General features: G+C 45.1%; 1 protein-coding gene across 1 annotated transcript in view; it reads left to right on the forward strand.

Moving 5' to 3' along the window:
* The window catches only part of LOC307243259 (mediator of RNA polymerase II transcription subunit 13-like), an 86,167-nt gene extending 61,866 nt beyond the window's left edge, over positions 1-24,301 (forward strand). The window contains exons 5-31 of the mRNA XM_080017981.1: positions 3,888-4,033; positions 4,132-4,338; positions 5,141-5,305; positions 7,013-7,169; positions 7,308-7,412; positions 7,926-8,582; positions 8,933-9,146; positions 9,792-9,870; positions 10,032-10,153; positions 10,399-10,495; positions 11,497-11,717; positions 11,823-12,001; positions 12,145-13,073; positions 13,821-14,000; positions 14,088-14,317; positions 15,310-15,508; positions 15,622-15,916; positions 16,012-16,264; positions 16,546-16,734; positions 17,048-17,271; positions 17,507-17,649; positions 18,087-18,245; positions 18,839-19,003; positions 20,348-20,517; positions 21,390-21,554; positions 21,766-21,875; positions 22,457-24,301. Of these exons, the coding sequence (XP_079874107.1) occupies positions 3,888-4,033; positions 4,132-4,338; positions 5,141-5,305; positions 7,013-7,169; positions 7,308-7,412; positions 7,926-8,582; positions 8,933-9,146; positions 9,792-9,870; positions 10,032-10,153; positions 10,399-10,495; positions 11,497-11,717; positions 11,823-12,001; positions 12,145-13,073; positions 13,821-14,000; positions 14,088-14,317; positions 15,310-15,508; positions 15,622-15,916; positions 16,012-16,264; positions 16,546-16,734; positions 17,048-17,271; positions 17,507-17,649; positions 18,087-18,245; positions 18,839-19,003; positions 20,348-20,517; positions 21,390-21,554; positions 21,766-21,875; positions 22,457-22,589 (5,893 nt within the window). The 3' untranslated portion in view covers positions 22,590-24,301. The remainder of the gene's footprint in view (positions 1-3,887; positions 4,034-4,131; positions 4,339-5,140; positions 5,306-7,012; positions 7,170-7,307; positions 7,413-7,925; positions 8,583-8,932; positions 9,147-9,791; positions 9,871-10,031; positions 10,154-10,398; positions 10,496-11,496; positions 11,718-11,822; positions 12,002-12,144; positions 13,074-13,820; positions 14,001-14,087; positions 14,318-15,309; positions 15,509-15,621; positions 15,917-16,011; positions 16,265-16,545; positions 16,735-17,047; positions 17,272-17,506; positions 17,650-18,086; positions 18,246-18,838; positions 19,004-20,347; positions 20,518-21,389; positions 21,555-21,765; positions 21,876-22,456) is intronic.
* Positions 24,302-24,753: the final 452 nt, after the last annotated feature.

Below are 24,753 nucleotides of genomic sequence, written 5' to 3' on the forward strand. Positions count from 1 at the left end.
TTATAAAATAAGTCTTTGATAATAGTCACAGTAATGACTTATAAGGGACTTAGGTGTATTATTGTGTGTCTCAACTCAATGAAAGGAATCCTTCCATTATGAGCTTTTCAAAGCTCGACTTGAGAATGGTAACGTGGAAGTGGGTGTGTCTGCACCTAGTCACTCGTAAAGATGCAAGGCAGCGACGCCTGGCCGGGAAACGCAGCGCTAATTATAGGTCAACAAAAGGAATCTTTTCCGAGGTTGACAAAGGAGTAAAACGCAGCTCAGTTAATCCAACAATCACTATTCTGGACTTTGAGTTAAAACCGTGGTGATGCATAGCCGTCCTGAGCTAATGCTGGCTCACAGCGACGTCGGCAAGCCGCCCGTTTGTTGAGATTGATCCGAATCTTAACTTAAGTCGCGGCACAAGCCCCTCGCACCCTGGCACCCTGGCCCCTCGGCGCCCGGACGCACAGAGGGATCAGCTCTTCCCTAACGGCGTCCTTTCGTTAACTTCTCCCATAAATCCCGTGGAATTTACCATGAACAAGCGCAGCGAGGGCATCTCTGCACATGTGCTCTCATACAGTACATGCACAAAAGGACACTCAGTAGACACAGTACACACACACATGCTTGGACGAACGTCCAACTGTATGCGAGGATACACCCCATAATCTGGCGTTAACACATTAAAACACTGCGGATGATGAGCTAGTGCTTGACTCTGTGCTTATCCACATTCCCTGATTGATTTCACCATTAAACATTAATTGCGCTCAGTAGCCGGCCATTAAAGCGAGCTGTGATCTCAATGATATCTGTAGAGCAGCAGCAAGCGAGTTACTCCTCCCTCCCTCCCTCTGTCCCTCCCTCCCTCTCTCCTCTCAAATCCCTCTTTTTTACCGTTCGTCTCTTCTCCCCTGTTCTCGACAATCTTTCTTTATTCTCTTCTGCCATCCGTCTACTACTTTCTCCTCGTTCCCCTCAACACTTAATCTCCCCCATGCTCTCTATGCCTCCCTCCACATCACTGCTGCTCTCATCTCTCTCTCTCTCTCTCTCTCTTTCTCCACTTTTTTCTCTCGCTCATTTTCTCCATACCTTCACTCACTCTCATTATGACTCCAGTTATCCCTCTCCACCCACAGCCCCTCTTCCAGCTCCCCCATCTCTCATGTCCTCTCTCTCTCTCTCTCCCTCTCTCTATCTGCATCTCTCTCTCTCTCTCTCTCTCTCTCTCTCTCTCTCTCTCTCTCTCTCTCTCTCTCTCTCTGTATCCCTCTCTCTCCTTACTCCCTCCCCAGTACTGTCAGCCCTGGGGCTAGTCTCAACCATCACTCCACTTCATTTATTAATACCTCCACTCATATAGCACAGCGCACACAGCAGCCACACATCTCTGCCTACTGCTTTCACGTACACACACACACACACACACACACACACACACACACACACACACACACACACACACACACACACACACACACACACACACACACACACACACACACACACACACAAACTCACACACGCACGCACACAAACACACACACACATTGAAATTCACACACACACACACACACACACACACACACACACACACACACACACACACATTCCCCCACTGAAACACACACACACTGAACACTGAAAAACACAAACACACACACTGAAACGCACGGAAACACACACACACACACACACACACACACTGAAACGCACAAATGCTAATGCTGAAACACACGCATGCTCTCATTGAAACACACATGCTCACGCACAGAAACACACATCTAGTGAAAAAATACACACACTTGCGCTCTGACACAAGCGCATTCACTGAAACACGGACACACTTTCAAAAAAACACGCGCATGAACACACACACACGCACAGTAAAACACACATGCTTACACTGAAACAAGCGCACGTATGCACAGACACACGTACACGCACTGAAACTCACTGGTACGCACATACACTCACTAAAACATAAACACACACACTTTCAAACAAACACATGTGCATGCGCACACACACACGCGTCCCAAAGGACGCAGGTAGACTGAGTGTGTCCACGCACACTTGCAGCCATTACTGTGGAGAAGAATGCCCTTTGTGAAAGGACACAGACCATCAGGCTTCCCAATGCATTCCACCAGACCCCTCTATGTCTGTCTGTCTGTCTGTCTGTCTGTCACATCATTTCTCATTTATTTAACAGTTTAAAGGTTTTTTTGATGAAATTAGGACAGGTTGTCAGGATGTGAGACACACTTTTCTAGTCTCCACACAATATGACCTAAAATGTAGTAGTTTTATTTGACCGGCATCGTGACCTTAAATTAACATCATCATTGTAATTAACCACTATTGGATTCTTTAATGCGGAATTAAGAATTCAAAAGCCAATATCATTGTTAATATATACATTTGTTGTGTGTAGTTCCTTACAATAACCGTCATACTCAATCCAGAATTACGGAACTCTAAGACGGATCATCATTTAACTAATGATTCTTTCATTTCCAAAAATGTTTAACTCCAGTGCCTGATGGGATTGTAGGTGCAGGACGTAGCGATGCGCTGTCACCAGGTGACCGCTATGTCAGACAACAAAGCCGCCTTTCATTTGACGAGGGGAGGAAGCCGCATGGAAAGTGGTTCAGCTTGACTGGTGCTCTGACTTGCATCTTTTCCCCAGAGCCGCCATCTGCAGCTATTTATAGCTGCTCATACACTGTAATGATGCATTTAGGACATCACAGGAGTGGAGTGACACTGAAAACATGTCACTGGACTCGCTGTGTAGTAGAAACGTGAATTTGTGGGATTGTGGAATAGAGGTGAAGCTGTAGATACGTGGCTCACGGATGTCTGGACAAAGGAAAACGTGTGTGAGGTCTGTCTGTCTGTCTGTCTGTCTGTCTGTCTGTCTGTCTCGTGTGTGTGTGTGTGTGTGTGTGTGTGTGTGTGTGTGTGTGTGTGTGTGTGTGTGTGTGTGTGTGTGTGTGTGTGTGACACAGTCAGCAGGGGAGAGGCAGAAAGCGATGGTGTGTTCCTCAAATAATCGTGTGTGTGTGTTGGAGGACGCACCTGATGTATTTTTATCTCCAGCCCTCCGCCTGTGATTTTTACAGAGCGCCGTTGGACCTGCCTGCTGTTACGAAGCTCTGTTTTTCTTGGGGAGTGTCAGGAATGTTTATGAAGCTAAGAAACTAGCCCCCCCCCCCACCCCGCTCATTTTTTTCTTCCCCGGGCACACTCAGCGCCATCTGCAGGCCGTCAGAGACAGTCCCTGAAAGAGAGCGGAATATGACTTGGGTGAAACCGAATGTGGTTCTGCCCCCAGTGTCACCGTGGCACAAGTCAGTGCATTTAGTTTGATGAGCCGTCACATGTTTCAAAGGCAATTTGAGATTTAATAGGTGAAAAATGTTACTGAGATGACAGCGGACACATTTCTGGGAGGTATCAATGACCTGGTCGAACTAAGGAAGGTTTTTCCTAAGACCCAGCCATTCCATTACAGAATATTTACATATATTTGGTTTTTCTGTCTATAAAAAAAGTTTCCGTCTCAGAGTTCAAAGTTCTACATACCTTGCATTTCATCTGTAAACTTACATTGTGTTATGGAAAGTACCATCTGATACTCATAAAAGTAACATATTATACTCAATAAAGTACTATCTTATATTATATCATACATGTCAACGTACTGTTTAAAAAAACAAGTAAACGTACTGTACAACTCCATGCTCATTGCTGTAAATAGCCAAATATGAAGCTCATGAAGGACTTTTGACAATGTGTTCACTGAAGAACGAGCACGCCAAGTCGACACCAAATAAACCAGTTTATGAGGGATTCTCTTTTTTTTTTAACTTTCCCTCCAGCGAGCACCTGTCCTGCTCGTTCTCCTTCTTCCTCCACGGCGAGAGCAACGTCTGCACCAGCGTGGAGATCGCCCAGCACCAGCCCGCCTACCACGTCACGGAGGACCACATCCGCCTGGCGCAAACCTCCGCCACCGCAGTGCAAGGTTAGACCACATAATAAACTATAATAATAATAATAATTATTATAATTATTATATTGCGTCATTCTTTAATGTCAACTGTTCTGCTTTGGTACCGGCAGTGGTCCTGAGCCCGTATGGTCTGAGCGGCACCCTGACGGGCCAGGCCTACAAGATGAGCGACCCCGCGGTGCGGAAGCTGATGGAGGAGTGGAGCTACTTCTACCCCATGGTGCTCCGCACGAGAGAGGAGGACGCGGAGAAGGACAAAGAGCAGGGCGAGCAGGCGTACGACCCAAACTGTCACGTGGCGGTGGAGGTCGTTGTAGGTATGGAACACGCAAAGCTTGCGTCTTTTAGCAAAACCACGCACAAAATTCACTTCAGATCCAGCTGCTTTCGCCGGAAGGGCAAAACGGCGAGGAAGAAGCATAAGCTCCTCCCGGGTTTCCGACCGCAACGCAGGCGGTAGTGGTTGAGTCGCCATTGAAGTGCTCTTCGCTCACAGGGATCCTCCGAGGCGTCCTGCGCCGTGCGGGGCGGTCGCCGGCTTGAGCCGAGGAGGAATGAGGGGTGGAGGAAAGAGCGGGGGGGATAAGGAAGAGGTGAAGCCCCCGGGAGTGACACAAACAGCTCTGTCTAATCAGTCCAATTGACCGTCTGACCCCGCTACATCGATTTGACCGGGGTTGAAATCAAAGCCTGCACCAGCCCAGAGGCTCTTTCACCCGTAGACGAGGGGAGTGCGCGCCGGTAGAGAGCAGGTGTTAGGATGGAAGAGCTCTGAGAGGCTGTGTTTTATATCCGAGAAGAGCTCTAAAAAACGTGTTAATACCTAATGTAAACAAGCATGACAATTGCCCGGCAGTTATACACTTTGTTTTATCCACTTCTGCAAAAAGGGATTCACTCCAGACGGCTCTTTTGGGTCCTCCCAAAGGAGAGAACGGTTCAAGTATTAGAAATCGATGCGTGAAACAGCCTGATGTGAAATGGGGTGTTTTATTTTTTACCATCGTCTCTTATAATGTGTTTTCTCTCCCAAGACATGCAGTTAATGTTGATACCACGGCATTTAGATAGTAATCCCAGTGTGTCAAGTCTCTCTTTGCTTCTCTCCGGTTCCGCCAGGCGGTGTGAGGATGACCTACCCGGCCGCCTTCGTGCTCATCACCCAGGGCGATCTGCTGCTACGCCAGCCGCCGCTGCTCCCCGGGGCCCAGGGCCTCCACAGAGAGCCCACCCACTGCAGCATACCCCTCACACCTCCTACCTCACCCGAACAGCCCTGCTCAGGTGACAGATGGCTGCACACACACACACACACACACACACACACACACACACACACAGATACAACCGCACACATATGCGCGGGAACGGCACGAACACAGGCGTTAAGGGTGTGACGATTCACCGACGCGGAGCCCTGGATCGACCGGTTGGCGGAAGCTTCGCTGCCAATTCTACTTTAGTATGAACCTAGCTGCTGCAAGCCATCTTACTTTCAAAATAATAATTGTTAATTATTATAATAATAATAATATAATAATTTGTTTTTGTTTGGAGACACGGGATGCACAGTGGACCGGGGGTCGCTCCCTCTCCATTACGCATCCACCATCCTGATCCAGGGCGGAACGGGACCATCCCTTAGTTCGGTTTAAAATGTTTGTTTCATATAAGTAGTAAACTGACGAAAATATATTAATCCAAAAAGAAAACCGGCACGCACAGCGCAGCGCTGTCTGGAGGAGAAAGAAGGACGGCCCTCGAATTCTCTGAGTTAGGTGAATGTTTTTAGTTTTCCACACAAGTGAGAAACTAAGGAAGATAAAGAAATCGAAATTCTGCTCCCAACCCCTGTTCAGCCTGAACCCCGCGCCGCGTCTCAACGTGCCGTTCAGAGCTTCCGCTGATGATGATATCGGAATGTTGCAGGCGGTGGAAGGAGCCACGCGTTTGTTATTACACACTGAGTAGGTTTATTGTTGCCTTCCAGGCCACCATTTTGCTGGTAACCTACGCCGTTGAACCGACAACCAAACAACCGAACAGTTCTCCCTCGCCGCGCCCTCTCTCTCTTCTCTCTCTCTTTCTGTCTCTCTCTGTCTCTCCCCTCTCTCTCTCTCTCTCTCTCTCTCCGACTCCATCTCGCCACACACACCCCTGTATCAGATCGCGTGCGCACATTGCGTCTCGCGAGACTTGTGAACCGCCCGCAGTAAAACACATTATGACAATACGCCAACGCATCCAGGGTCGTTATAATATGATATCAAATATTACTGTCAGAATCAAAATACATTTGATATTATTACATCTAAATGCTATAAAGTAACAGAAATACTTGGGATTCCTGGGTCTTTTATAAAATATATATATTTGAAGGTAAGCAATGCCACTTTTATAGAATTGGCCTATTTACATTTATAATGAAAAATGAATGCCTACACGAAACTGAACTGTATCGGATCGCGCCGTATCGCATCGAATCCCACCGGATCGTTCCACATTAAAATGTATTGCCCCTGAATCGTATCGCATCTCGATACGTATCGGATCATCTTGTAAGGGAGGGATGCGCACCCCCCTAACGGTCATGCACGCAAAGAGACATATCTCCGGTCGATTCGTACGCAAGAGACGGCCTGTTAGGCAGGAGTGGTGTCGTTACAACTTGACAAGTGGATCACAGACATTTGCTACAGCCTAGTTTGGAACATCAACAACTTTGCTAATGAAGCCGCGAGTGTTAAATAGATAATTGCGAGGATTCTAAAGGAGTCCTTATCTGGAGCACACTTCAGCACCGAACATACAGATAAACCTCCGCAAAGGGTTACATGCAATGAATGGCTGGGTTTTGTTTATCAGCAAATCACTATCTAATTAAGCTTCCTGATGATACTGATGATGTTGAAAGTATTAAACAAGCCGGGACTCACTGTCGGGTTTTTATAATCCTATTCTCACGGAATCTATTCTGATGTTTAATTTCAGCGGACAGCGGCTTCGTGACCTCTGTCTCCAGTGTTCCCACACACGACAGTGGCATCGCTGTCACAACCCTGAGCCCAAAGCATTGTGGGAAAAAGCTAACTGATCAGGTGGTTCATCAGGCGTGGAAGGAGTGCTATCTCAACCAGCACCAGCAAAAGTAGGTTCCCGTTAACCATTCCCAGAGCCCATGTTCTCTGTTTCTCTTTCACGATTGGGATATTGATCATTGATCGTGTTCATTTGGAGGGATCTATAGTAAGGGTCGTCCTTGTTTGTCCTTTTTTGCTCCCTGCAGGTGGAGTCAGCCCAGTGAAATAATGCCCCTGAAGGAAGTGTCAAACGGGATGACCACATGGGACTTCAGTGACCTGGGAGTCAGAGCTTCCTGCTGCTGCTCCAGGTGGGAATGCAGGCTCCAGCCAGCGCAATGGTTTTTTTTTAACTCATGGAAAAAAAAAATGTGATTGGGATTTGAAGCCTGCTGCAAGTAGAACACCTCCATAAGTAGATCATATTCACATTTGAAATCACTAGTTAAGACAATATAATATAATTAATCAATATTTTAAATGTTTCCTTCGGTTCTAAGATTAAAATGGAAGTTCAGTCTTTTTTAAAACATATTGAACACAATTAAAACAATTATGAATCCAATTACGTAAAATGATGGAAATAGTTATATAGAATGCTACAAACTTAGTGACTTTCTTGTAGAATTGAAATATTGTTTTGATGCAGTTTGATTGGTAATAATGAAAAAGGTTATCACAATCAAACGGTTAAGCCTCTTGAAGTAATGCAATTATCAAGTATGAGCAAATTTTGAATATGGCTCTAAATCTGCTTCAGAAATTGCCCTGCTACTCATGTGTTATTGGAGCCATAACTTTTAATCTGCTTGGCTGTGTTTCAGGTCAAAGCAGCAGAAGCAGAGTCTGAGCAATGCATCTGGCGCTAACCCCCAGACGGGTGCCAGCTCGGTGCTGTCCTCCGGGCCGTCCCCCTACCTCCCCCCTCTGCCCAAGCACAAGAGCGGCGACAAGACGGAGAAGGCCGACAAACAGTCCAAGAGGCCGGCCACCGTTCCCTTCCACCACCGCCTTTCCGTTTGCCAAGAGCCCCGCTTGGAGCAGGACTCTTCGGGGAGTCCCCAGCTCGGGGCTCTCGTCGCCCTGGAACCCCCCCTGGAGTCCCTGCCCTCCATACCCAGCAGCAAGTATCCTAAGCCTCTATCCAACGCCAGGAAAGCCGCGGATTCCCTCCTCCACTCCCCCGTCTCCCCGCTCCCCCCCACGCTCAGCCCGCATCCCCGCGTGCAGGACCCAGAAGTCCTGGACACCCCCGTGGACATGCCTAATTGCCCAGATGGAGCTTCGGGGTTGGGGGCGCTGCCGAGCGAGACGGCCTTGTATTCGGCTTTACTGGGGCAGAAGGAGAGCAGGACGGGCTGGTGGAGAGGCTTTAGAACCCCCAGGACGGATAAGGCCGACTTAAAACCGCCAGAACTCCCAACGGATAGATTAGGAGAAATGAAGATGGAGACTGCTCCAGAGGGAGCAGCACTGAAGAGGTACGGAGGAGACACTGAATTTCTGTGATTCAGAAAGTGTAGTGCTGCTCACGGGGATGTGGACTTGGGGGGTGTTTCTTAGTTTTTTTTTCAGATATCATAGTTTTGTTTGTTTTGAAAAACATGTTTTATTGGTTCTCAACTTGCCCTGATAAACTACTCCAATCATATTTCTAATTAATTATGAGGATATGTGCATTTACATGGTGGGTGTTTGCAAATTGTAAATTCCCAAAGGAAGCATAGTCCCTGGCGTGGATATATGCATTAAAATACAAGTGCTGTATACTGTGTATATGTAAAGTGACACGTTGCCTGTGCATTAGAATGATTGTTACGTGTTTTTGCAGATTATACATGCAGTCTCAAAAGTGCTTCAAGATGTCAGAGGAGCGGGTGAGGGACCACGCCCGGACGTTTGACCTGATCCAGCAGTCGGGGGTGGAGGTTCTCCGCGAGCCCGGGGAAGACCCCTATGACTTCAAGGAGGGCGACATCGAATACACCTTCTCCACGTCCAAGCGGCTCAAAGCCCAAGGGAGGGACCTGAGCAAGAGAGCAAAGGTGTGAAAGTCCATTCCCCGATATAAGAAAAAATGTGTTTTTCCGAAATGGTTGGATCCAGGTCGCGCTGTCCACGCTCTCCAGTGACGTGGGTTTATAATAGATGCTCTTTTCCAGTTCGGAAGACAGATTTAGGAGTTTTTCGCTCACGTTTCCTCAAGTTTACATAGATAGGTATTTCACTCTCTCCCTTCACTTAAGGTGCACATTTCCCTTTTTTGTCGATTTGAAATGCAAAAAGGAGCATTAGTTCTGTATCTGTAATTGTGAATTTAAAAAACGGTCATTTTGACTTATACACTTTGTACTCATGCTTTTCTGCAAAATGTCAAAAAGGTGGTTTATTTTCATACACTATTATTGCAGGGAATATATATTCGATGGCAAAAAAACATTTTATTCATGGCTGCAGGAAACAGATGGATTTTTTTTTATTCAGATACATTTTGAAATACATCAGATATATATGAGACCACAAAATAATCAATTTACATATTTATCAGCTTAATTATAAGAAGCTCTTATCCTTCCCTTAAAAATAACCTCAGTTTTGTGCCAGGGTCTGTATTGGCCCACGCCTTTGTTTCCATGTGTTTAAGTGATGAGCTATATGGAGAGTTTATTTTAATCCTAATGATCTTCTAGGGAGAAGACATAACAAGCAACGGTGCACTGCCTGATGTAAAAGATGCTATGTCCATTTTCAGCTCTGCTCCAAAATCCGGTGAGGCTTGCTTATGATAATAGAATATCCAATATTTTTGTCTCTATTGTAATAGATGTGGCCTGTATTTATTCTCCCCGCCACGTTTTGGAGAGAACGTATCAATATTTGGTGGTTAGTTTTACACACTGTATGATCCAATCTGCTGTTTTGTACTTTAGTCGAATCAGCCCAAGATGAAGGAGCTGCCAAAACCAACCCATCTCTGACCAGAGAGGGAGACCTGGCCGTCAACATCGCTGATCTGGACAACATTTTCGATGAGGATGAGGAGGAACTCGGGGTATGGTGACATGTCTCTTATCATTTCAAGTTCTCACACTCTTATTTGGCGCTGCCAAGAGCTTGACATAGTTCACGTCAAGGAGTATTTAAGTAATTTGCCAAGAATTTTTACTGGGGATGATGCAAAAGATGTATAAAGACATGTAACATGTAAACCGGTTTTGAAACTAACCTACGGTGTAATTTTCAAAAGTTTTGGTTTTTTTAGGTCTAATGAGTAACATTGACCGGTCTTGTGTGCAGGGCACTTATCCAAACCAGCATTCCACCAAGATTCCACCATCCATCGAAGATCGACCTCAAGGGAAGGAGGGCAGAGCAGTGGTTCCTTATCCTTCAAGTGAGTGTACCACCTGAACAGCATGTATTTAAAAAGCAACTATGGCTATTTATATGGTGCTTTGATTTGAACTAACCACAGCTACTGCTGCCAAATTCACGCATCTGGTTGATTGCTTTTTAAAATGAGATTATCATAAATCGTCAGTAATTAAACACTGTATTTTGAGTTTATACATATTTTACAGTTTAATTTAGTTTAGATCTATCTATTTAACAAAATGATTAAATGAGACATCGGTGAGAAGCGTGCCAAATGCATACCACCAAGTTGCCTTGGAACCTTTTGAGACAAATTAAGGGGTAAAACCCAAAATGACTGATGCATTGCCAAGTTGCCATACATTTGCCAAATTGCCACCGCCATTATATATTTAAATTCTCCATTCAAACGAAAATCACGCTACCAGGAAGTTGATGGAGCTTATGGAAAATGTACAAACGCTAAAGCTTTTCCAGAACATGCCAACTTTTTTACATGGACATTCCAGAGAATGCACCACTCCAGCTGACACTTGGCGTTGCGCATGGTGATCTCAGGCTTGTGTGAAGCTGCTCGGCCATAACAATCCAGTTCATGAAGCTCACGACGAACAGTTTGTGTGCTGACGTTGCTTCCGGAGGCAGTTTAAAACTCGGTAGTGGGTGTTGCAACCGAAGACAGACCATATATACAGACTGATAGCAGAACGCAGGGTTGACCGCGACAGCTCTAGAAGGGCAGAAGTTTGACCAACTGATTTGTTGGAAAGGTAGCATCCCATGACAGAGCTACTTTGAAAGTCACTAAGGAGACTGCATGGCTGCACGCTTGATTTAATGCACCTGTTAGTGGCTGAAATAGCCAAATCCATGAGCTAGAAGAGGTCTCCACATACTTTTGGCTATGTCATTTTGTTTTCCCATCTCTGTATTACTATATGCGTGTGCCTGTCTATCTATGTATTTCCTTTCTCCTTTTCATTTTTCTCCTCTCTTCTTTCCATCCCTCTCTCTTTTCAGCAGTAGCAGACCTCCAGCGCATGTTCCCCACCCCTCCGTCTTTAGAACAACACCCAGCCTTCTCCCCCATCATGACGTACCGCGACACCGCCTGCCAGGAGCCCCCCGCCCCCATGGGGGTCACCGACCACCCCCTGGGCCCGCCAGTCTCCTCCCAGTTCACCGAATACAAGATGGAAGTGGAGGAGGGTTGCATGAGTCCAAAGCCCGAGGATGTCAAGGTGGATAGCCTGGCTGTAACTGTACCATGGGAAATACACCAAATGACATCAGAGTAAATATGACCTTCTTTTTCCTGTGATTCTTTGTCTCTCTCCCTTGTCCAGCCACAAATGGGAAGTTCTATGTTCGCCCCGCTCTGCAACCTCCCCAGTCAGTGCCTGCCACTAATGAAGATCCCTGAGCAATGTTACTACAGACCCTCCTGGGCCCTCCTGCCCAAAATGGAGCACTACTCATCAGTCATCAACACCCAACAATCCCCTTTCATTAGAGATGGATACACGTGAGTATTTTGAATTCATAGAATTGTATACTGGCTTTTGGAGCTTTTCATCAGATGTGCTTGTATTTCTAATCATAACGTGCATTCCACAAACGTCGGATGGTACATAACATATTTTTGTTTGTTTTTTTGTGCTTTTCCAGCAACGTCCCCAGTGTCAACGCCCTCACGGAGCAGGAGTATGTCCAGATGAGCGCCAACACAGCCTCTGTGGGCACCACGGTGGGCATCCTCCCGTCCCCCGCCACCCCGCGCTTCTCCGTGCCCACCCCACGTACCCCGCGCACCCCCAGGGGCCTTAACGCCACCAGCTCCGGACAGGGCTCGGTGAAGCAGGAGGGCACCGAGCTGAGCTCCCCGGCCTCCACGCCGTCCACCAGCCTCCCGCTCAGCTCCGTGGAGCCGCTGGCTCGCCCGGGACCCTCGCTCCCAGAGGCCCACAGTCTATACGCCGTCCTCCTCCTCTCGGACTCTGTCCTCAACATCTTCAAGGACCGCAACTTCGACAGCTGCTGCATCTGCGCCTGTAACATGAACGTGAAAGGAGCCGACGTGGGGGTCTACATACCAGACTCCACCTGTGAGGACCAGTACCGCTGCATGTGCGGTTTCAGCGCCATTGTGAACCGGCGGCTTGCCCACGGCACGGGGCTCTTTCTGGAAGACGAGCTGGATATTTTCGGCCAGGGCTCCGAGGTTGGCCGCGCGGCCGAGCGGAGGCTCGCTCTGTGTCGACGAGACCCCCCCATGGGCGACCGCCGGGCCAAGCGGCCACAAGACGCTCCTCCCGCGCCGCTGTCGGTTATGGTGCTAATTCAAGAACAGTGCTCCCACCCCATCTCGTCCCTGGCGTCGATGCATCTCCCGCCAGGCTGCTCCTGCCACGGCCGCAACGGGGCGCTGCTCCAGAGCTGGATGGCTGATAAGCAGTGGGCAGATGGAAGCGATGCCTGCGTGGAATGTTATAACGCTCTGGAACAAGGACTGCAATATGTAGACAACCCAGCAGGAGGGAAAGTAGATCCAGCCATTGTGAGGAGCACTGCTCTACACCCATGGCCCCATACTAACGGTAAGAACAGTGGATCTTTTTTGGATATTCATTTATTTTTATATTATTTGTAGAAGACATGTTTTTCAAAGTCGTCTTCTTCTTTCGGCTGCTAATGAGCATTATTATTCCAACCACCGGCAGGTGGTTGGAATAATATAATAATCGGTCAGAACCTCACAAACAGCTTTAAAGGTTGAATCTCTCTCATGAAATGTTTTTTTGGACCCATGGAGTATGAAGGTAATCTTTTTCATAATTTGTGGTTTGATATATTTGGCCCAGCACCCCCTGAGAGATGTCCGTGTTTTTGTCAACATATGCTATAATGTGGGATAGCCAGATTGTTCTTTTCTTATTGACTTATCTCAGTTCTACAAAAGCCTGCTTTAATCTGAATTTAGGTTTTCCTAATTTTCCTGTGAATTAAATGTTTATATATGTGCTTCTTCTTTTTGTTTTTATATATATATATATATATATGTCTATATGTATTGATATATGTATATATGTATGGATTTGTCCAGTCTTTGGAGGGTATATATTGAACATTTAATTGTGTCTCCTTATGTAAAAGTGGATGACTTTTAGGAGTCTTAATGTGCTTCCATGTATTGTGTCTGGTGGTATGTTTATATCTGTGGATGTGTTTTCTTTGTCTGTGGATATTTGTGTGTGTGTGTGTGTGTGTGTGTGTGTGTGTGTGTGTGTGTGTGTGCGTGCGTGTGCGTGTGTGCGTGCGTGTGTGTTCCCTGCTCTCCTACACAGTGCTAGACATGAGCATGCTGTCCTCCCAGGACGTGGTGCGCATGCTGCTGTCCCTGCAGCCCTTCCTGCAGGACGCCATCCAGAAGAAGAGAACAGGGAGGACCTGGGAGAACATCCAGCATGTTCAGGGACCCCTCACCTGGCAGCAGTTCCACAAGATGGCCGGACGAGGTTCTTATGGTGAGCGCACACATTTGACCGGATTACTTGAAAATCGGATGTTGTATTGCATTTCCATCAATGTATATATATTTCTTTCCATCCAAGGTTCGGAGGAGTCCCCAGAGCCCTTGCCTATCCCTCCATTGTTGCTTGGCTACGACCGTGAGCGTGACTTTCTCGCCCTGTCCCCGTTGGCGTTACCCTTCTGGGAGAAGTTGATGCTGGAGCCCTACGGAGGGCAGAGGGACGTGGCCTACCTGGTGCTCTGTCCTGACAGTCCACTGATGCTGGCGGGGGCAAAGGCCTTCTTCCAGGAGCTCAGCGCTGTCTACGAGGTAATACAATGAATACTGATTTTCAGCGAACAACTTTTCAAAGATCATAATTTTTTGGCTCTTAAACTGATAAATATAAGGTTTATTATATGATATACATGTAAAGAGAAAATTCTAATTGAGCATGCATCGCCCTTGTTAGTAGGGCTGTGTAGTGAGAAGAATGTGGATAAACATTATATATTGCAATGTATGGGTAAGGGGTTACAGTTCAATATACCAACAATCATGTATAGGATACTATTAATAGTTAGTTAGCACAGATTAATAATTCATATTTATAATGTATGGCCTATATAGTCATAATAATAATTTATTCTGTGCAAAGTATAGCATTTTATATATTTGTATATTTTTGTATATCTGACTTCTTCTGTTTTGTATTATTTTGGTGTTTTTTTCTATAAATTTGACAATTTTATTTGTATTTTATTTAATATTTTATTTTTACCTTACTTTTTCATTCTTTTTTCTTATTATTATTAATATTATTATTATTATTATTCTCAAATTTTTCGGACAGTTAAGCTTCAAAAGAAATGCTACTGGTTTGCGCACCAAACCTCATCAGAACAAACTCCTAGTATATGTACAATATGTATATGTCCAGGTACATTAACTGGCCGAGCCTGATTTCTAATTTCTAATACAGAGATGTATAAAAAATGTATAATTTCTGTCATAGTTTTAGATGTCTTCGTAAACCAATCAACCTAGACACAATACCAAAACGGTTGCAATGCTGTATTACAATGTTTAATATAATGTATAATGTATAAATTCAGATACCGAATTTCAAATACAGTAACACAACCTAATGGATGTGTAGACAAAAAATCGACAACTCTCCTAACTAGCGAAACCATCCATGAACTAAGTATGGATCCTGATTCACTGATAATAAATACAGTATTGGTATTTCGTTAGCCTCCTAACGACTCATTTACTCCTATGAGGAAAAAAAACCCCATCAATCCGCTTCTCATTTACAGACCTGTCGACTGGGGAAGCACCGCCCTCTGGCCAAGGTGTCCAGAAATGGCATAGTACTCGTTGGGGAGGAGCTGGAGACGGGCCGGACGGAGGAACAGCAGCTGGACCAGTGGTTCACTGGACCCTGGGCCGGACAGCATCACAACGACAACCTCAGTAAACTCAAACTCTACGACTCCGTCTGTAGGCAGCAGCTAGGTGAGAGGCTAGTTACATTCATTTGAGTGTCCGTCTATTACAAAACTGGAATAGATCAAAATAACAATCTATGTGTTTTTTGTTTTTTTTTCTTTGTTTTTTGTCCTCTCCAGCTCCTCAGTTATCAGCGTTGCCTTTGGACAGCAGTTTGCTGCTGCCTCCAAAACCCCAGCCTCCCACCGCCCCCACGTCCACTGCCCAGCCTGCCTCTTCCAGTCAGCCTCCAGCCCCCGCTCTCGGGGCCCCGGATGGAGAGCAAGCTCCCGGGGCCGTCAGCTCAGGAAACACTCCAACAACTACCGGAAACGGAAGCCAGACGGGAGAAACAATCCAGGGAGGCGCCAGCGATTCGAAAGGGCCCCCTGGTTCCACAACACCAGCCAGCACACCAGCAGAACCCCCTGAACTGTAAGACTCCGATACGACAGGAAACAAAATCATTGTCGCTACGACTGCGTCTTTGTTTGTGATTGTCACACCGTTATCTCTCTCGCGTCTTCCAGCACTTCTGAGCAAGCGAGAATTGGCATCCCCACCTTGGCCGACTCCGTGGACAGTCACGCTCACCCGCCAGCCATAGTTATTTACATAGTGGACCCGTTCCTTTGCTCCAGTGGAGCAGGCGTTGGAGGAGGTCAGGACGAGGAGGGCGGGGAGGTGGAGGCCGGGAGCATTTGGCTGCTAGGGCTGCTGCGCTGCTACACGGAAATGCTGCAGACGCTACCTGAGAGCATCAGACCCGCACTAGTATTACAGGTGAAATAACATTACAAGACCAATTATAATGCAACATTTTAGCACGACTGGTATTTACCAGATGTTATGTGAATGAAGTCACATTTTTGATCTGTATAATCCATGAACACAGTTCCAGTCCCAAAGGTCTTTACAATCAAATAATACTTTGACATCTTGTCAATATGCAATGCAAAGGCTTAGTCTAGTTCAATTTTGTATTAGTTGTTTATTAGATATTTTGATATAATTTTGATATAATTTATATGGGCACGGTCTAATTAATCAGAGCGCTCCTCCAGGTGGTTCCATGCCAGTACTTGCTTCAACCCACCAGTGGAGAGGGCCCTCTGTACCTCCAGCACCTGCGCTCCCTGGCCTTCTCCTGTTACTCCCAGTGCAGACGCTTGCTGCCGCAACACACCCACATCAAGTCCCTCACTGGCTTTGGACCCGTGTCTACTGTCAACACAGTGCTCAAGAGTCCTGAGGTAGGGAGTGAGTCGAAAACCCGACGCACATAAATATTTACTTTGTATGAATATTGATATAAATGTACCTCTACAATATTAATATGCATTGAAATTGATACTCGCACATAGTGTACTGTAAAAATATATTAAATATTAATTAATAAATATAACGTTTTTATATGTGTCACAATCTTGCATTATGTAGAGGAACAAACTGGAAGATCACATAAAATCAAATTTTCACAAACTAAAAAGTCCCAAACAATCTGACTGGGAGTTTATTTTCTTCATCGGATCCTTCTTCCCTGTCTCCCTCTCCTGTATCACCCAGCACCCCAGCCACTTTCAGCTTTATTCCCCCCTCTACATCTTGGGGCCCCCCCGGCCCAAGCAGCCGGAACCGGGGGAGGTTTGGGCCGAGCTTCCCCCGAAGTACAACGTCCTCTTCGTGGGCTACTGCCTGTCCCACGACCAGCGCTGGATCCTGGTGTCCTGCACTGACCAGCAGGGGGAGCTACTGGAGACCTGCGTCATCAACATCGACGTGCCAAACAGGTACGGCGTGATCGGTCGCTTAAATACGCAACGCCTCAAAATTGAAAGGCGTCATCGGTAACAACGGACAAACGGCGACCCCTGAAGGACGCCGGAGGGATCTCGAAACGGGGGTCTTCTGATCTTCGGGGGCAGGATCCTCTCTCTTATGACAGTCTTATCGAGGTGTTGCATCAACCGACTCATCTTTTTTTTTTCTCTCTCTCTCTCTCTCTCTCTCCCATGCTCAACGAAGGGCTCGGCGACCGAAGGTTTCGGCCAGGAAGATGGGGCTGCAGAAGCTATGGGACTGGTGCGTCGGCATCGTCCAGATGACGTCAATGCCCTGGAGGATCGTGATCGGCCGATTGGGCAGATTGGGCCACGGGGAACTCAAAGGTATTCCTCACCGCGAACGTCTCGCGGTTTCCCCTCCCGCCGTTTCTCATGACGCGAGGTACTTTTCTGTCTTTTATTTGATTCGCTTTCGGCGGATCCCTTCACGACCGTCGTTTCGTTTAAAGAGCTCTATAAATAAAGCCGGCTTGACGCTCGTCTCTCCTCCCTCTAAGTCATCCCGGCTCACGCTTTCAACAGCATAAGTATATTAAGGATATTTCAGAGGACGGGCGTATTTCACCGTATTGATCCCAACCCCTCGCTATCTTTCTTCATACCCGGTCTGCTGTCCACCTGGCTGCCTCCTTCCACATCGCTCACTCCGTCCCTTCCCCCGCGACAAAATATTATATATATATATATATATTTGAAGAAGAGATCTCGATCTCCCTGAGACGACCTGACTGAGTGAAGCGTGTTATCTCTCCTCCTCCCAGATTGGAGCTCTCTCCTGGGGGAGCATTCCCTCCACTCCATCAGCCGCCAGCTCAGGGAGGCTTGTCGCATGTGCGGGATCTCCGCCGCCGACTCTCCCTCCATCCTCAGCGCCTGCCTGGTTGCCATGGAGCCCCAGGGTTCCTTCGTGGTCATGCCAGGTTAGTGGTGACGTAGCGTCACGAGAGTGTTCCAAGGTGGTCATAATGATAATGATAATATCCTTTATTTGTATAGTACCTTTAATACACAACATGCAAGTCAAACTGCTTTACATGCTGTCATAGAAACAATAATGCAATAAGCAAACTTGCATTTAATAAAATAGGTAATTATTACACTCAATTTCAGATTTGGGTGGTCCATTAAGACCTTGAAGGATCACAATCATTCCCCAGAGAATGTTTCTCAATCACTCATAACTCAGTGAAGCTTTACCTATATAACATTTATATAAAATAGTTACATTGCTTTTCAGCAGGTGCTTTAGTGAATGACATATGCACTTTAAAATAAAACATAAACAAGAGTAAAATAAAACGAAATAAACTGTGAAATCAGAGGAAACGACAACAAGCGAACAGACATACCGCAGACAATAGATGAAAAAAAAAAGTTGAATGACAACAGAAACTAATCTAGTTCACACACTCTGTATAAACATTGAGCACCTACGGTTACTCATCAGTGCGATATAATGTTGCATGCCTACGTGGAGCAAAGTGAATCTGATAGAGTGTATCTGTGTGTCCAGACGCAGTGACGATGGGCTCGGTGTTTGGACGCAGCACTGCTCTGAACCTGCAGACGTCCCAGCTCAACACGCCGCAGGACGCCTCCTGTACTCACATCCTGGTCTTCCCCACGTCTGCAACCACCCAGCTGGCCCCCAGCTCGTACCCCACAGAGGACAACGCTGGTAAGGCAAACCTTTATGATAAAGTGCTTATTCCCATGTTATTCAACACAATAATACGTTGCAATAGAGTACGGGTTGAATAAAGTTGTGAAGAAATAAACTTACCATCGGTACTTTAAGTCGTGTATTAAAGGTAACAATATACTTGAGGTGACTTTTAGTTTAGTAATTTCAAGTAAAACCATTATATGTATGTAGGCGTAATGCAAGCAGAAGTGATGAGTGATGAAAAATATTTAAAGCCTAAAGTTTACTTTTGCTCCAAATTAAGCAATTTCAACTGTCCTCCCTCAGTTCTTTGGTGTGTTGGCAAGAGGCACGCAGAACAGTCGACACCGGATGAATGATAGAGAAACAAAATGAGCTTTGTTGACAACAAGTGCCAATCTTACAATTAAAAAAAACTCACCATAATTCTCACCATAATTGCTGAGGTTGAGCGTGCCTATTTTTGGAGGGGAAAGAAAAGAAAAAAATAGACACAAATATTTTGCTGCAGACGCCCTGCAATTGTGTGGATGGCCACTAGGGGGGGGGGTGAACCTTATACAGTACATTGTACGAGTTGTTTACGTATTTTATTTGAATTTCACAGCTTAATTGGTCATATCACATATAATAGGATCATTTCTAATCTTCAGACAAAATAATATCTATGATTTTGCAGATGTGATATTGAAACATGTTTTTTTTGGTCTGGACCTGCCAGGTATTGAAGTGCACTGTGCGTGTTTGCTTATTTTTTTTTGCATATATATGAATTGTAGAATTTTACAGTGGAGACTTTAATGATTTATATTCCGTCCTCGGTCAACCAGGGAATATTGCAGAATTTAAGTTAATCATAATTTAATTCATTTAAACATTTGTTACTTCTCTGGCTTCGGCCCAGTCGGGGCCCGAACCGCGTCCGGCGTGTGACAAAGCATTATGTCAGCAACGTTACACCAGGGCCAGTCTAATTCCTTTGTGCTGGGCTGAGGTGGAGGAGCATCTGAGGCGTGACCCGTGGAGGTTCTTGGTTCTTTGCTCGCTGCACTGGACAGTTTACTTTCATCCAAGCCGCCGACACAGTTTTCACTCCGGCCTCTTCAAAGCTCTGTGAGGACTTTTGAAATGAAAGAGGGTGGGGGGGAACCCCAGATTGAAGTGTTGTTGACGAGGAAGAGTTCAAACACAGCGGCGCACCGAGGTGTTGAGAGTGCCCCGGCGAGTTGAAGGTGGAGATCAAACGGAGGCGCCCGGCGTCTCCGGGAGGAAGGGGAAGGAGCTCGGACCGGGGCGGAGCTTTTGACCGGGATTTCTGATCCTCCAGCGCTCTCCTCTCCCCTCTTCCTGCTCCAGACGACATGTTCGACCTGCCCTTTCCCGACACCGACGAGCTGGAGAACGACATCGGCCACGACATGATGCTGATCACCGGGAACCTCCACCCCTCCCCCAACTCCTCCCCCGTGCCCTCCCCCGGCTCCCCCTCCGGCATGGGAATAGGATCGCACTTCCAGAACACCAGGGTGAGTCGTCTGTCTGTCTGTCTGTCTGCCTGTCTGTCTGTCTGTCTATGTATCTATGAACACCAGGGTGAGCCGTCTGTCTGTCTGTCTGTCTGTCTGTCAGACTGTCTATCTATCTATCTATCTATCTGTCTGTCTGTCTGACTGCCTGTCTGTCTGTCTGTCTGTCTATGTATCTATGAACACCAGAGTGAGCTGTCTGTCAGACTGTCTGTCTATCTATCTATCTATCTATCTATCTGTCTGTCTGTCTGTCTGTCTGTCTGTCTGTCTGTCTGTCTGTCTGTCTGTCTGTCTGTCTGTCTGTCTGTCTGTCTGTCTATGTATCTACTGTATCTATCTATTATCTATCTATTATCTGTCTGTCTATCTGTCTGTCTGTCTGTCTGTCTGTCTCTATCTATCTATCTATCTATCTATCTATCTATCTATCTATCTATCTATCTATCTATCTATCTATCTATCTATCTATCTATCTATCTATCTATCTATCTATCTATCTATCTATCTATCTATCTATCTATCTATCTATCTATCTGTCTATCTATCTATCTATCTTAAATGATTAAAAAAAAATAGAAAATCATGTAATTGATAAATATGAATTATAGTAATTGATTATTATTCAATAATTGTAAAATTCTAGCTAAAGTTCTTACAATTGAATCAAAAGTGTTAATATAAAGTTGCATTGATATAGGACATGTTGTCATCACAACAGCATTTCAGCACTGCACTAATATAGACAGGTATTTTTTCCGTGCCAAAAACAAAGGATTTTCCCGGCTAAACCAGTACAAGACATATACATCAACAAGTGTGAAAGGGAAAGAGAGCACATCATGTTAATAAGGATGCCGCTATGTGTGCAGAGCCAAGGGGAGCGGCTGCTCTCCAGGGACAGTCCGGCGGAGGAGCTGAAGCAACAGCCGCTGGCGCTGGGATACTACGTCTCCACGGCCCAGGCAGCCGGACTGCCGCACTGGTTCTGGGCCTCCTGCCCACAGGCCCAGAACCAGAGCCCACTGTTCCTCAAGGTACGCGGCAAAAGGAAATGAAATGGCTCCCAAAACGCACCGCCACCGTGACGGCTGTCTGAAAAGGGAGTAGTGATGAAAGGTTTGGCTGAAATAACGAGGTTGAATGCACGATTTATTTCAAACTGCGTTTTTAGCGATGGATAATGACATTTTCAATGTAAAATACCCTTTCATTTAAAAGGATCTGCCCCTGTGTGTCTCCCTCCAGGCCTCTCTGCATCACCACATCTCCATGGCCCAATCTGAAGAGCTGGTGTCGGACAAGACCAAGAGGGCGCCTCACCCCCTGGACTCCAAAACCACCTCTGATGTTCTCAGGTCGGGACATGACACACGCTCCCCTATAATCCTGCCCTTTTCCTGCATAGTAACCCAATTGGGGGGGGGGGGGGGAGTCTATTTTTCCACACTGAAACTATATTTTCTGAATATGAAGTGTGTTAAAAGTGTATTTTTTTCTGCTTGTTTACTTTTGTACAAATATAGTACAGTGTAGCAGTCTAGTAGTCTAGTCTAGTAGTAGTATATGCTGCAAGTATGTTGAATAGACTTACAAAAAGTCTATTGAAACGTGAGCCTTAATTAAACTGTACTTTAGTATACTTGTTCAAACTGTGTTGTTTTGGTCATCAAAAGTAATCAAAAATCCTTGAAAAATGTTCACGTATTCAAGCACATCTTAAGTACAACCTAACAGAATAAGCACAAACGAAGTTGTTTAAATCTACCAGATAAACTCAAACTTCAGTGTATTAATAGTGAATCCATAAAAGATATACTAAGTATAGTAAGTAAACCATCAGATAGTATTAGTTAAGTATACTTCTATCACTCGGGAATGCGTTCCCATCTATCTCTCACTTTTGACCGACGATGTCATTTTCCTCTCCGTCCGTCAGGTTTGTATTGGAGCAGTACAACGCTCTGTCCTGGCTGACGTGCACCCCGGCCACGCAGGACCGCCGCTCCTGCCTCCCGGTCCATTTGGCGGTGCTCACGCAGATGTACAACGCCATCCTCAACATGCTTTAGCTCCGCCCCAGGGACCGCCTGAGGACTCCCGGTCGGCCACCAGGGGGCGCCAGAGCTCTCCCGCTCGCTCTCCGCCGGGCGGGACGTTGTTGTCGAATAGCCAAAGACCGAACAGGACCAGAGAGAGACCTAAACCGATGCGATTTGTATTCTTGCATCTGGTTCTCTCTGCGACATTGTGCCAATCCTTTCCCTTTTCCTTTTCCCTTTCCTTGGGAGAAAAAAAAAAAGACAGAGTTGTTTTTTTGTTTTTTTTTGTTTGTTTGTTTGTTTGTTTGTTTGTTTGTTTTTTTAAATCAACTCTGCCCCTAACATTGCACCGCATTTATCCCCCCCCTCCCCGAGAAACTTTATGTCGGTCTGAAACGATCACCCTCCACATGGACGTTTGAAGCCTTTATGAATGACAATTAAACGTGGAATTTAATAGGAAGTTATTCACTCCTTCACCTGTGAAGAGACCTACGTGTAGGGTGCTTTTGTCGATACTGCACAACCAGCAAAATTGCCTGACCACAGCAAACCATTGCTTTGTTACATGAATGATGTTTCCACTGTTTTGTATGGAACTACGGTTTTTGAGTCCTTCGTGACTTGCAGTTTGTTTCTGTTGATCTTTTTTCTTTTTTTTTTTTTATCCTTTGCTCTCATTGGGGCAAAGGTCATGGTTTCCTCCAAAGGGAGAGCATTTGGTAATTGCACTTTTTACTCACCTTCCTGAAATGGCAATGTTATTGTTGTAGATATGAACAAAATGAGTAGTGTTTGATCAGCTGGGACACAATTGTTGTTTATAATGTAAAAGTTACCGTTGCAAAGAATTAAGACTTATTTTTTAATATTTAAAACGTGAAAATGAAAAATGTTAATCGTCATTTTTCCCAATTAAAAATTAATGTCTTGGGATCAAAAATAAAAAATGGTAATTTTAAAGAAATTGTAAAGATACCATATTTATGCAAAGTATATCTTGTCATGAAAAAAAGATCATATGATGTAAATACATATCACTTCTTCCAAGCACCTACTAAAGGATAAGGGTCATTCTGATAAGAACATCTATTTCCTAAGTATTCAGCTTTTTATCAAATACAATCCATTTAATTTGACCTTTTTTTTAATTTTTTTTATTTCTACAGAAATTGGAACATTATTGCTTTTTTAATTTAAGATGTTTAAATTAATAATCTTATTGCAGCGGAAGAGACATATTTATAGTATCTCTTTTTGCCTGCTAAACTTGAAATAGGCAATAGTTTACTATGGTATTTGAACATTCAAGTTTGTTGTACATTTGGAAGTTCTGCTTTTTTTCAGTGTGAGCCGGCGTCAGGCCAGAAAGGCTTCACTTCAGTCAGCTATTTATACAATTACTAGCATGTGTGTATATACACTTTTTGACTGTGTTTTTGGAGTTTCCTAAAGCTGTACATATCATGCTGGCTGGTTTACTTTCAAGTGATTCATATAAAAAATATTTTTTTGCTGTGAGCTTTTTTTGATATACAGTATACAGTTCATTTCATTACAGCTGCGGTAACATACCAAGGACGTTTACACACACACACACACACACACACACACACACACCCACACACACTGACACAGACGCACACACACACACAAACACATTCAGACATCAATGAAAAATGTGTTACATATGCCATCACTTTGAATATTGGACAGATCCACATTAATGGAAGAGATCTGTTACTTTTACACTCTTTTTTTAGTAAATTATTAAAACTTTTTAAAATGTGTTTACTGTGCTCTTTTATCCAGAGAGGGAACTATGCATCATGGGCCTTTGTTGAGACTTGTGGCTGCGATTTAATTTCTACACTAGGAGCTCCTTATCCAGGATTAAAGCGTTAGTGCATTTAAAAGCCTGAAATAAAAAAATTAAGTTCACTAAATGTGCACCGAATAAAATGATAAATGTATTAATTGAGAAAAGAGGCACTCAGATTGTTGCCATTCCCCAGAAACAAAGTCAAAATATAAACATTTTTGGTTGGAAATAATTAAGTTCATAAGAAATAACTAAATAATAAGTTAATTACTTGAAATTGAACAAGAAATTTGGTTTTAAATTGAGCTCTGACTGTCTTTAAAAAGGTCCAAAGTGTCTTCAATAGAATGTGATGATACGTGCAGATAGCAT

This window comes from Zeus faber (genome assembly GCF_960531495.2).
Source record: "Zeus faber genome assembly, chromosome: 17".
Classification (NCBI taxonomy): domain Eukaryota; kingdom Metazoa; phylum Chordata; class Actinopteri; order Zeiformes; family Zeidae; genus Zeus; species Zeus faber.